Source organism: Corvus hawaiiensis, chromosome 18, assembly GCF_020740725.1.
Source record: "Corvus hawaiiensis isolate bCorHaw1 chromosome 18, bCorHaw1.pri.cur, whole genome shotgun sequence".
Lineage (NCBI taxonomy): Eukaryota > Metazoa > Chordata > Aves > Passeriformes > Corvidae > Corvus > Corvus hawaiiensis.
The window spans coordinates 10,113,069-10,126,968 of NC_063230.1; the positions used below are offsets into that span (position 1 = coordinate 10,113,069).

General features: G+C 48.6%; 1 protein-coding gene across 2 annotated transcripts in view; it reads left to right on the forward strand.

The window, feature by feature from the left end:
• Positions 1–13,900, forward strand: part of MN1 (MN1 proto-oncogene, transcriptional regulator) — an 83,949-nt gene that overhangs the window by 22,815 nt on the left and 47,234 nt on the right. Inside the window, exon 2 of one of the 2 annotated variants that reach the window (XM_048322502.1) lies at positions 6,998–12,069. The exons of the other annotated variant lie outside the window; for it this stretch is intronic. Coding sequence (XP_048178459.1) covers positions 6,998–7,185 — 188 coding nt within the window. The 3' untranslated portion in view covers positions 7,186–12,069. Of the gene's footprint in view, positions 1–6,997; positions 12,070–13,900 lie in introns of those variants that run through there. 2 annotated transcript variants of the gene reach the window in all.

Genomic DNA, 13,900 nt, shown 5'->3' on the forward strand with positions numbered 1-13,900 from the left:
GGAATGGACTGCAGTTACTGGACTCCCATTTATTTTCTCTTGGAATTGTCCAGACATTGTTTGACTATTGGTGGCAGTTGATTTGGTTTGATTTTTAAAGCTGGTTTTCCTTGCTTGGGCAGGGCCACAGTTCTCATACTGTGCAGAGCTGAGGAGAGCACAGTGTTGGTGATGGCACCGAGAGCTGACCAGCAGTTCGGAGCCGAGCGGTTGGGTTAGGCCCTGGTCGGAAGCTCAGCTTTCCGTGTCTATCACAGACGAGCAGTGGTTCACCTGCATGGGGTGGGCAGGACCACACTGGCAGACAGCAGCACTGCAGTTGGGCTGGGACCTGGTTTGCCAGAATGGTCTTTTGTTCTGTGAGAACCAAACCCCGACATCAGCCACTTCACTGGGGGGTAGGCAGGACCCCCCTCTGTGGTTTGTGTTTTGCAGGGAAGCCAGCCTGAGAGTCAGTGTGTTAAACTGAAAAGAGGAACTGAAGGTAGCCAAAAGAGAGGAAGGATATGAGTTAGAAACAGTCCGTTGTCCCTGTGGCCATCTAGCAAGGTACAGGAGCTGTTGCTGTCCCAAGGCCCAGAGCTTCTGGCTTCTCCTGGGATGCAGAGCTTGCCTTTCTTCTTGGAGAGTCATAGAGCTGGAAAACAGTGATTTAACAGTAGCCTCCAGAGAAATAAATAGGTGTAGGCAGTTTCACACTTGCCTGTGAAGCCATGGTGGCGTGTTGCTCTCCTGCTGGGCAGTGGCAGCAAGGTGGAGGGCAGTGTGTTCCCCATCTCTTGTCTCCTCCTGGCACAGTAGAGGGAATGTGGTTTTTAGAACAGCAATGTCATTGTCCTCATCCACACATCCTTCATTCTGTGTCTTCAAGGTCATGCTACATGTAAGATAAGTGCCACCTTTTCCATTGATAGGGTTAGCATTTTTCCTACTTCACATTTTTTTCACCAGTTTCTTCGGTTTCTTTCTGTGAGCATGTGGCTCACAGTCTGACTGTAACCCTACAGCCTGACAGCAAACTCTTAACGCTGCTGTGGGTTTGGGCAGCCTCCCTGTCGTGGCTTGCACGTCCTTCCATTGCTCCTGGTGAAAACAGGAGCAGGAAAAGAGGTCAAGGGAGAAAAAAGAAAAATATGTATTTGCAGCAAGCACTGTGTGTCTCCTGTTATCTGAATTCTGTGCAAGCAGCGAGCTCTGATGAAGCCCCATGCCAGCTTGGAGACCACTGAAAACAAAATAAACATCTCTGCAGCATGGGCTGATACACGCTCCCTTTAGAGCCTCAGGCACCTCCAATTAATCAAGCTGTCTGTGGAGGAAGGGGCTGTGAGGACCAGAGGATGCTGTCAGAGCTGATGGGCTGATGAAAGGGTGGGCAGCAAGCAGCATTAAGGGTGAACAGACTGTTAGCCTGGGCGTGCCATGCCTTTGGGTGAGTGCTGTCCCGTCTGTATTGCAGCAAAGTCGGAGCTTTAATCCTGGTTTGTGGGATATATGAGTACTGTGGGACGGTGCTCAGCACTGTGCACGCATGTTTGATGAAGAGCCTTCCCTCCTTTCGTGAGAAAGGCTCTCAGAGAGTGCTCAGCTGGCTGGGCCTTGACAATAAATTGAGGGGCTGACCAAGCCAAATGGCTTCTTGAAATGTCATCGAGTGAAATGTGGCCGATATCCGGGAGCTGGGGTGTCTCTGCAGAGCGCTTCTGGTCAGCAACGTGAGGAGTCACCTGTCCTCATTTCCGCTGAGCTCGTTGTGATGAGTCCTTGGCATCAGCTGTTCACCTTAACCACCAACACTGAATTCTGTGCATACAGAGCAGAGAGCAGCAGGGGAGAGCAGCACCTTTATTACACAGAATAAATGAAGAAGTAAAATCAAAGTAAGAGGAATGTTCTAGTAATGGTTAGTTAGGGCTTTTCCTCGAGTGTCAGCAGAGCTGGGTGCTGCCAGTCCAGGGCCAGAGGCAGCCTGTGCCTTTCAAGCGTTGGGAACATAGAGACATCCAGCCCGAAGTGGGCACAGGTTGCCAGGGGTGAAGGCACCTGAAAGTGGTGCAAGTTTATGGTGTAAGCAGGTGGCAGATGCCATGTTTGTGTCTATGAACAAATGCAAGCCGTTGCCTCCTTTTATTCCAGGGTCAAGCAAATGCCTTTGTCTAGGACTTTGCCAGTGCTGCAGAGGTGAGGAAGGAGATTGTTTATCGACACAAATGAACTAGATGTGTTTAAAAGTAAAATTTTGGGAGTGTTTAAAAATACAATTTCAGGAATAAATTAATCTGTGGAGACTAGGTCCAGTGTCCAGGGAAACATGAAATGTTTTCAGACCTTATTTTTCTCAAAAACTGAAAAAAGATGCTTCTGTGCTGTGTACAAATGCAGAGCTATGTGCCTGAACCAATATGTCAAACTGTCATGTGGGAGATTTGGTGAAAAACATCTTGTCCTAAGGGAATAATTTTAAACACTGTATGTAGGTTTGCTGCCTCATAAGGGATCATTACTCAAATCTATTCCCTCTTATGGTAGCTTGGCCTCTGCTTAACGGGCACAGAGTGAACGGAAGCTCATTAACGCGTCCTTTAAGAGTGGTTATCAGATGGTAGAGGGGAAACAGATCTCTGATCAGGGAATATAGTGTTATTGGCCAAATCCTCGGATTCAGCCTTAACAAGATCAGTAGCAATCCAGGGCCTTCACGCTTGGCTGGCCATCGAGGGCGGCGGCGGGGCCGTGCTGTGCCGGGCAGCCGGACCCTGGGCAGCGCGGGCGGCTGAGGCTGTGTCAGAGCGGTGAAGAAGTGTAAGGGATGAGCCCTGGGGCAAGGAGCCATTCTAGGGATCTTCACCTCCTGTTTGTCACTTCAATCTCGCAGGAACACTGAAATGTGGAGTGGAACCCACTCCCAACCAGACCCCTACCAGACTGTGTCTGTGCTCTCATTCCTGTGTCTCTCTGCTTTCCGTCCTTTTGTTGGTGGTGATTTTGGCAAAAATGAGAAGGATGGCATAAGCAGCACCTGAAGAGCAGCATCAGCTCCCCGTGTAGCATCTGCAGTTGCCTTGGCTACACCAGCCCTCCCTCAATTAGCCTCCTCTCTGATGAGAAGATGCATGCAACGTGCGGTAGCTGTGCAGGTGAACTTGTTTTTAATGGGATTACATTACTTAAAAATTGGGACACCTCTGAGTTTGCACGGTGCTCAATGGGGTTGTCACAGTTAAGAGAACACGTTTATTTTTTAATAATGCATAAGAAGATGCTACATGGTGAAAGAGGCTTTATGGAGCAGCTTAACTGCTCAGGGGCTCACAAAAAAGGGAGAAGGAAGCTGGAGGGACTGAAGGTGTGTACACACAGTGTCTGCAGAGCAAGGTGAGTGCCAGGGTCTAACCTCACTAGAGAAATGTGTTTTTCCTGAGCTGGTATGGAAAAGCAGTCTGTAGTGTGTGTATTGAATTTTTCTGTTGAGCAGAACTCCTGGTTCTCTTTCTGTGTCCCAGCTGCAGGCTCCAACGCTGCTGGCCAGGCTCCTGGGTTAGTCACCACGCTGCCATTAATGCTGTGTAAACAAACAAACAAACAGCAACCTTTTGTTTTCGAAGGCTGTGTGCCTTTGCAAAGTAGAGCAGAACGAAAGAGCAGCTTCCTAAATGTGCAAGGTCAGAGCAGAGGGTCGGGCCTGGAGGGAGGCTGGGGAGCCTGGCCGGGCGCTCTCTTCTTGCTGTTTGTCTGGGGCTGAATGGCTGGAATGTGTTTGGCGGGGTAAAGCTTGGTCAGAAGCTCTTCCTAAAAGCAAACTGGCTCTTGGGACCACCACAGCATCACCAGCAGCGGTGGGGAAGGACACCATCATGGGTGAGCCATTTCCAGAGTTCTTTTGGTCTTTGGTCACTTTACTGCTTTGAGTTTCATGCCTTTCATGTGAACATGACATGAGCTTACATCTGATGTTTGATTTCTTACCTCTGCTTCAGCATTTGCTGCTCCCAAGTGGCACGCGCTGTCCTTTGCGCAGGGGGGTTGTACTTCTCTCGGTCCCGGGTTTGTGTCGTGTCCTTTGGTTTGGAGGGGAAGTCTCCACCCAGACCATCTCAAGATCTTGGGTGTGGAGGATGGCCCTTATTAGAAGCATTCTGCTTTTTTTAATAACACACATTTCTTGCAGTAGTTGCTAATAGAGGCAGCTGTGCAGTTTAAAGATAATTTGTTTGAAAATTCCGTGCTTTCAGTGAGGTACTTCATGACTGACAATGATTTATCTGGAACTTGGCAGCTGCGAGGCAAAGATGTGGTGACACCATCTTGCATTACCTGACTAATTTTAATGCTCCAAGTCATGTCCATTGCAGCTAACAGAACTGCTCTGGACCATGGGCACCGTGGCTGTGGAGTGCAGGGACACTGTGGCTGTGAGGGAGGGAGGAGGCAGAGAGGATGACTGGTGAAACAGGTCTGCTGGGAGAGTGTTACTGTACTGGATAAGCATCAGGCAGTATCTCATGCTTAAGAACATAATTCTCATCAGGTGGATCAGCACAACTTTTAATTTTTTGCTACAAAGGTTTTTTTCCGGAAAGTGTCATACCTTTGTCAAGGCAGAAATACTGGAAAAAAGTAAATTGCACTGAAAATTACCATCCAGACTGGCTCTGAGAATTCTTGTGCCTGTGCAAGCTTTGCTGTGAGCCCTCTTTGTTTTGGATTTGAATACGTCATTTTCTGTGCTCGTTAACGATAGACAGGAGAGCTGGAGCTCCCACAGTGGTGTCCCATGGCGAGCAAGGCTCATGTGGACAGTGGCAGTCAGCAGTGGCTTTGCAAACTGAGGCTCAGTTCCTGCTCACCTCTTTTACTTAAGTTTTCCTCTCAAGCCAATGAATCCTGTTCATCCCTGTGGGATAGATTTTGCTTTGATTTCTTTATCAGTAGTTTGCTTATGAATTTTATCCACGGCAAATGGCTTAGAAATAATTTGCTGATTTACAAGCAAATAAGCCTAATTTTTTATTCTTCAGTTGCTTGTGGCACATGAACTTGTTCACGTAGTTGTTGCTGAGGACCTGCTCTGTTCGAGGTGTTGGGGTGCCTGCACAGCTGGTGCAGCAGAGCTCTGGCTCCGATCCCAGCCTCAGAATGTGCCGCCTCTGCCTTGGCTGTTGGAGTCCTCAGCTGTGGGGGGTCTCCTGCAGCCCTTGCAGAAACACCACTGGGACCTCTGGGCCCCTTGTGGCAGCAGTTCAGCTGTGGGACTCTTTCCTCTTTCTCTGGAGGAGAGGAAGAGAGCTGCTGTCACAAGGACTAATCTCGAGGCGCTGGCTCTTCCTGTGCCGAGCCCAGCATGTCCTGTGCAGTCAGGGAGACCTAAGAATAAAAACAGTGGGTACTGTGTGTCTTGTGAACAGATACAAGTAAGGAAAATATTTCCTGTTCACAATTTTCTGCACAATCCCATCTGAGTTTTGAATATTTTATAAAAAAACAAAATTCAGAGGTATATTTGCATTTGGGACAGTAAGTTTAATTGAACACCTGATCAAATAGCGGTTATTCAGGGAGTCTGGGGTTTTTGCCCTGTGGTTTTCCCAAAGCAATGGGACTCAGGGGTGACGGGAAGGAAGAGTAGAAGCTCCATGTGCTGGGAAGGCATCTGTGCCAACAACACCTCTCTGCCTGCTGGAACTTCAGGTATAACACGGTGGCCTCTGCTCCATGCTTCTGCTCAGCCCCTCGGTGCTGCCTGTTTATCAAAACTGACTAAAAACACCCAACACCAACTGCAGGGAGCTGGAATCCATCTGAGTGTAGATAGTGTGAGCACCTTTGCCCTGCTGCTGCTGGATTCTTGACTGGAGCAGCGCAGGAGGGTGTCTGGAGAAAAGCGAGTGCGGGGCCCGGCTGACGTGTGCAGCAGAGCTCTGTGTGGATTTTGCACATTTGCGTTAACACAGAGCAGGGCTGAGCAGGCAGCAGCGCTGCTCTGGAGCCTGGTTCCTTCTCCCAGCATTTGTGGCATTACATCCCCAGGTTCTAGGTAGTTCTGTGTGGTGGTGTTATTCTGTTTTAGATATGAGCATCTCTTGACATCCTGTTATAATCAAGCATTAAAAGCCTTTTCCAGTTTAAACCAGGGATTTCCAGGCTAGTTTAGCATTATTTTTTAATATCATTGTGTAACAAGCTGTTCAGTTATGGTTTTGTATCTGGTATAGCAGGAGGTTCAGTGAAAGTAATATGCGTTGCCCCATGAAGTGTGGTACCCTCACTGCTTGGCTTTGTGGAACAGGAGAAAGGTGATGGGAGGAAAAGTCCTGAGATGTTAAACATTCACAGCTGGTTTTTGGCATCTTTATCATGTTCCACCCATTTTAGCTACTCTTCACATTAACTGTAAAATCCAGAGGAAAATGGCCCAGAGACATTGTTTAGGTTGTTTCAGTTAAAGTCCTGTATTTCTGTGGTTAACAGAAACTAATGATAGCTAAAGATCATACAAAGTCCTAAAATGAAAGAAATGTTAAGAAAAATATTATCACGGTGCTCCTTTAAAAGAGGGGAACTGGAAGACTGATGCTGGGACTGACCACGAGGGCATGGAGGGTTCGGGGCTTGCTTCCTGCTTGGAGGTGTTTCAGCATCTGTTTCCAGCAGCAGAGGGTGCGCGGGGGAGGAGAGCTCCTGATTCTGCTGCGGTCTTAGGACACACTCAGTCCCGGGTCCATCCCCGGCGTTCAGACATAGCCTGGTTTCTCTCAGGTGGTGTTCTTCTGGCCCGGTGAAAAACCACGCACGGGATCTCCCTTCAGGATGGGGAGGGGGAGCCATACGGTGGTGGTGGTGGTGGTGGTGATTCGGCATCTCCAGAGCGGAGCCGGGGGGTGCAGGAGAGGGGTGTGGCAGGTGGGGAGAGAGGGTGTGGCAACACCACTGGAAGGCTGTGAGTTGACGGGGTTGCGTGTCACAGGTCTCCTAACCTTTCTCTGTGAACCCTTTCCAGCCCACGACCTTCCCCCGAGCAAGACCTCGGCGGCGGCGGCGCAGACGGGCACCCACCTGCAGTGCCTCTCGGTCCACTGCACGGACGACGTGGGCGAGGCGAAGGGCCGGACTGCGGTGCCGACGTGGAGGTCCCTGCACTCGGACATCTCCAACAGATTCGGGACTTTTGTGGCTGCCCTGACTTGAACAAAAGAAATTATTTTTTTTCTTTTTTTAATTTCAAAGGGCCGCTACTGCTAGGTGGACTATTTTTCTAGGTTGGTACCTGCTTAGTGGCATATGGACTGGAAAGGGTTAATTTAAAGTAAACCTCAACTTTTTTTTAATCTTCTGCCACAGTATGTTACCAGTGTTAACCCTTCTGCAGTTAGCACACTTTTGCTTAAGATTTTCCTGCTAGACCACTTTTTCCCATTATTCTGTAACCTTGGCATACATTTATAGATGAGGCCTTTTCCTTTTTCATCTCAGTGTGTGTCCAAGTCACGTATGTCATAATAAGACAAAGATTCTCCTCTTCCTCCTCCTCCTTTTCTTCCTCATTTGCTTTGTTTTTCTTTTCTTTTTTTTTTTTTGTTTTTGTTTTGTTTTGTTTTGCTTTGTTCAGTGCTTATTAGGATGGTGATCCTGAGGAGCAGCAGTTCAGGAATAAACACCAGTGAAAGCGAAATGGTCAGCATTAAATCATATGTTATAGTGACACCCAGCCTTTGCCAGTCACAAACCAAGCAGTTGATGCTCTGTTGAATGTTCAGGCATGGACCTGCCCTTTCCTGAGAGAATGAGGCTCTGTTATTAGAAAGGTTCAGCCTCGTTTTGCTCTGTGCCTCCTGGTGAGGCCAGGACGCTCCTTCCTCTGTGTACCTGGGCGCAGCCCTGGGATGGAGCTCTGTCATGAATGGGCTGGTTCAGGCGCAGCAGGGAAGGTATGGAGAGGTTTTTCTAAATAAGTCTAGTAGTAAGTTTGCTTAATGGTCAAGACTCATTATCTCCTCCTCCAAAGGCCCAGGCTCCATCTTGCTTGCCTGGGCCTGGTGGTGCTCCTGCAGTTCCCAGTTTATTGATACTGGAGAAGAGAATCCCCTGCTCCCTGCCCATTTTTTGCCCATTTTAAGCTGCAAAGAGATTCTGTTGATTGGCAGCGGGTCCAGTGTCCCCTGCACTTGTCTGGGGGTTCCCCAGCCCCTGCCACAACAGGTCCCAGTGCAGTGGCAGGGGTCAGGGACAGCCCAGGTTGCAGGATGCAAGGGACTGTGTGCCCAGGGGCAGCATTTCCTAATCTGCCAGGGCAGGGAGACCTCATGTTGGAAGCCCCCAAACTCTCGTTCAAGGCCCCATTTCTGCCACACACTGAAGAACAGCGTTGCTGGATGCACACAATAAAAGGAAAGCCATACTTTCCTGCTTGGGCTAGATAATGCTCATTCGAGATGAAAGTTGGAAGCAAACCAGATAAACCCACGACTGACACGATGGGCTGATTCTCCGGTAGTTTTATGTAACACTGTCCATTATTTGTGTGTCTCTGCGCCCAGGAGTGGCCCCGTCCTGCCCCGCGCCAGCAGCTCGCCTCCCACAGCTCCTGGAGCTCAGGAACAGCACTGGAGGGTTTGGTTGTGGTTGTGAAATAAAGGTTGGCCTCTCTAGGGTTATTTATTCACGATTTCACAAATGTGTCCCTGCTGAAGGGACAGAGTTGAAGACTGCTTTATATTTTATCTTTGATGATTGTGCTGGGTCTTTAATTACTTTGACGTAATATTCTCAGTAGACACCAGTGGAGAGGAAATTCTGCCTAAAAAGCCAAGGGTGGTCTGGAATCCTCACTCTCGGTCATATGTGGCTTCAGAGAGACTCACAGTGTTTGGAAATGTGATTTGAATGTGCTCTTATTAACCATGCATGGATTGATTTATGGGTCTGGTCAATGAATTGACTTTGGATAAATTTGGATAGTTTTTAATCTTGGTTTTCAATATTATTTTACTTTGTATTAAAGCTGGAGCTTCCACGAGGATGAGGATTTTTGCCCATCCTGAAGCAACTGGCTGTGGAGCTGCCTCACACCCACTTGGTTTGGATCAAAAAGCTGGGATGGTTTGTACCTCTGTCAGGGTGTGCAACCAGGAGCACAGAGCTCCTCCCACACCTGCAATAAAATGTCACCGTCCCCAGTAAAGTATCTCCTAGTAATCACTGCCAGCTCCCTTCTGGAAGGTGCCTCTTTGCCTGTGATTCCTGAAGTCCTGGCTTACCTAAGTACATGTTTGATTTTAAATCCTGTCAGCAGAGCACGGGTGTTCTGTGCCTGGCAGAGCAGGTGTGCTGCTGTGGAGGGCTCAGTCTGCAGCAGGGGGCTCTGGGGTGACGCTGGTACGGTACTTACTGTGTTCCATCACTTACAGCTGGAAATTTCGGCCAAGTTCATAGTCTGGTGGCATTCCTGCTCAGAGTGCAGCCCCTTGCCTTGTGCTTTGTTTTTAGTTTTTCCTGCTGCACTGAAGAGAACAGGTTTTTCAGGCTTCCTGAGGTCAGGGATGCACACCCTGTGCCACGGGAAGGAACCTGTCAGGGAACACCGAGTTCAGATGCTTTTAAAGAGAAATCCCCATTTGAGTGGAACTGTGGTGGCTTGGTCTCACCACCCAATTCTGCTGGCTCATTCTCAGCAGCTTGCGCTTCTCTCCTGGAGTGTTGTTCTCATCCACTTGAACTTGCTTCCTCACTTGCTTATGGAAATGCAGAGCGTAAGCAATTCCTTAAAAATCAGTGGAATCCTGTGAAATGAGGAGGCCAGGGTGTCCTGGGGCCAGGGGCTGTGTCTGCAGGAGCTGTGGAGCCGTGGGAGCTGTGGCACCTGGCCGCCGCTGTCTCTGCTGCGGGTGGTGGGTGCAGTGCGGGCTCGGGAAGGTCAGAGAGTGAGGAGTTAAGGCAGTGGCTGCCTGTGCTGGGCTCACTGGCCGTGGAGTTTTACTGAATCATACAGTCACACACACTCCTCTTGCTAACCTCCTGTCCATTTGATCTAGATTGAAATAGCTCTGCTTGAGGCAGCTGTTGGCGATGCCAGGACCAACCGAACCTGTGTTTTTAGGGTTTTGTTGCTTTTTGCCAAAGATCAGAACAGAAACTCTACATTCTGACCAGAACAGACATCATGTCGTGCTCATCACCTGGGGGTGTGGTACTGATAGCATATACAGAAGGCTCAAGCTTTGTCACAGAGTTGGTGGTACCTGCAGTAATTTAATTGTACCCATTTTCTCCATTAATTTTACACTGAATGCCCTGATCAGTTTTTTTAACACGCGTGAAGTGTCAGCATGGCCTGACATGGTAAGAATGGAAATGATGTCATTTTCTGAATAATAATATTCCAACTGAAACATGTTTGGGAGCTGTAGGTAAAAGCCAGTTGTGGAAGAGGTAAGTTGCACTCTTGTGAAGAGGGAAACTCGGGCACAGACAGCAGTGGGAGACTGAGGGAACAGTGGGAGGGCTGAGCTGCACTGAGGTCTGACCTCTGCTTGCTGCAGAGCCCTGTGCCCGAATCTCGCTTCTTTTGGGGGCTGAGTTGGGTGAACAGGGAGGGAATTTTATCAGATCCATGTTCCCCAAATGCCAGGGTGAAACCTCCCTCCCGCCTGTGTGTCCTACATGGCTTCCAGATGGGGGACAGTTGTACAAGAAGCCAAAGACCGGTGGTACGATGCACAATCTGCTTTGGATTGTGAACAACAGCTAAAATGTGGCTTTGCCTTTTGCCGTGGGGATTCTCCCTGGCCAGCCTGGCGCCGGAGGCTCCCACACAGCCTCGGGGCTGGGTTGGGGGAGCCAGGACATCCCCCATCTCCTGGCCCTGTGCCCTGGCTCCCTCTGTGTTTCTTAAAAGAAACCCTGTGCTTAGTCTGCAAGTTACAATGTCGTAGCAAACTGAGCAAAATTTCTCTTGCATTTCAATTGGGAGCAGTGATAAAATACCTCTGCCAAAAAAGGACAGAATAGGCCTGATTTATTAAATACTCTTGCGCATTTTCTCTAGATCACATTCTCTTGGGGTTACCTGCTCTCTGCTGTTTGAGCATCAGTAAGGGGCCTTAGGCTTGTTATTTAAGGTTTTCACAGTGTGAGGGTGGAAGGGGATGAGCACCAGAATTCTGTCACCTGGATCACTTGGGGAGTTGTGCAGGTCCTCTGGTCTCCATGGTCACCCTGGGGCTGGCTGGCCCTTCGGAACCTGGGATCGGCACTGGACTTCCAGGCACCACCAATAAGGCAAAAAGTTCCAGTTTTGGGAGGTGGAAGAGATGAGGTGAGCACAGCGGTGGGATGGGCACTGGGAGGGTGGGGACAATAGAAACCAAACTGGTACATTTGACTTATTTTTGTTAAGCTGCAGTGTAAGGTTTTGTCAGCTACTGGATTCACAGTTGTTCAAGGGATGGTGTGTAAGAGCATAACCCATTTTTATAGAATTATTTCTTCTTTAATGCTTAAGGCTAATGGAGGAAATAGTCTAATTTTGTCTTAGAAATTCTCTATTAAAATTGTTGCTTTGAGTCCATCCGTTCATAGGTTCTGACTGATGAAACTGCAGGCTCTGATTTCTGGCAGTTATAACTTTATCACTATTCACTACCCAAGAATATTACAGCTTTAAAACAGCCTTAAGCAAAAGGATGTTATTTCTTTGTACTAAATTTGGTTCATGGAAAAGAAAAAAAAACCTCAAAACACTGGTAATCCGTACTGCATTAGCAAACTCTTCTGAAAAATGTTATTGCACATGTAAAATATGAAAACTTGACTCTGCTGTGTGTTAGGCAATCCTGTAATCTTTTTTTTTTTCTTTTTTTTTTTCTTTTTTTTTTATTCTTGTTAAATTCATTTCCTAAATGCTTGGTTGGAAGACTGTGACAATAGCTCATGAAATTGAGTGTTATTTTTCTTTCTTTTTTTTTTTAATATGTAAAGTGCAGTCTTCTGTATTCCTGCATATTGTACATATCTGTATATGTTTTACTGAGCAACTAAATAACAATAAATATGATGTTAATGGTGGCTACTCTATATTTCATACCAGGTTTGTTGATTTTTGTAGTAAGTCCTTTTTCTCCAGGGATGTGAAGTGAACTGATACTGTTCATCATATTCATGTAAGTCCTGAGCCTCGTGATGGTACAAATTTGCCCATGATCTGGGGAAACCCTCACGGACATGTGGCTCCCTGGGGCTCCCGGGAGGTTTGGGGTGCACTTTGCTTTCCCATTTCCTCTCTGCCATCAATGGTGACCCTCCACCCAGCAGGAGTGGTGGTTCTTAAGTCTTACTTCTTTTTGATCCTGAGGGAGGAAGAAAGGCAGTGTTCATGGCAGCTGTGCAGTCCCTGCTCTGCAGGGAAGCCCACAGAAGATAAGACCTTCCCCTCTGCCCAGGCAGTTCCCCCATGAGACTGAGGACTGGTTGGGCAGCAAAAGCTTCTGGTGTTCCTCATTCCTGCTGGCAGTCCTGATCACCCCCCAGCCTGTCCTCAGAGGCACTGCAGGGTGGTGGCCCTGTCTGTACCCTGAGGTTGTTGGTACCCTCTTTGCTACTGGGTGGTGGAGATGTCCGTGCAGCTCTGCCCAGATGCTGCCAAGGGGATTCTTGGGGCTGCCCTGCTCTCTGTGTGCTGTCTCTCTGTGGCAGTGTCTCTCTTTCTCCTCTTGTCACTGGAGTTTGCCCAGAGGGGCTGGACCATGCCCGGAGCCGCTGGGCAGTGGGAGCAGCCCCCAGGGCAGCTCCCCAAGCCCCCAGCCCTGCTCAGCACTGCTCCTGCTTTGTCCTAGTTGTTCAGTAAAACTGACCACGAGCTCTGTTAATGGTTGGATTCACACGGCTCTTCCAGCACACGAGGCCGTTTCTTGGCTCCCAGATCTCCCACTGTGCAAAGGCTCCTTTGCTTCTGCCAGCAGCTGGAGCAGCCCCTCCTGCTCCAGCAACGCTCCGCCCCAAGCTCCTGCTTCCAAAAGGCAGCAGGAGCTCACTGTTCGCTGCACATCACATTAACAGATGAAAATCAACGGACTGCTCTTTGATTTCTGCTCTTGACGCTGGCTTTACTTGTCACCTGGTAATGTGACCTCTGCTGATGCTGGCACGGTGCCTGCCTATCCCAAACACTCGCCTTCATCTCAGGGCACTGTGCTCAGAGGCTCACCTGGTCTGTGTCAGTGTTAAGCGTGGATTATAGTTTATTAAGTAAAGAAAAACAAGCTGTTGGTCCTGGAGCTTTTACAGTTCTTGCTCTCCTATCATTTCCTGCAGCCTGTGACTGTGCCGAGAGTTGGAATCTGTCTGTAGCTGCGTCTTTGCCCAAGCCATTTAACTGATTTAATTACGTCCTTTGAGTTACTTTCTGGATGAGGCTTTGGAATTCCTGTCACGGAGGAGACTCTGTAAATATGTATTGTATGTTCAGCAGTCAGGAATCCATCGGCAGTGCAGCTGGATCCCATGTGCTGAGATCTGCTCAGCCGCTCCGTGGCCGCCGCGAAGCCGTGTGGCGGTGGGGAAGCTCTGCCCTTGCAGTGCCAGCCAACATTCCTGCCGTGCTGTTTGGGGGCTCCTGTGTGTCACTCCAGAGTCGTTTAAACCCCCTTTTCCTGGGCTGTTTGGGTGAGCTGCTTGCAGATTGCTGCTGGTGCTATGAGAGTTATGACAGAAGGCATCTCTCTCCATAAAAACCAAGGTAAATAAACACAGGAATGAAAGTTTGGGTCAATGACATCCTTTTGTCCGAGAAAGTTGTTAGAAACTAGAATTATGATGGGTTTCTTTTAATATTAATTATTTCCAAAAGTCCCTAGGTCATTTGCCTGAAATGGTTACTCTCCTGCCTGGGGACCAGTTGGTAGCCCCC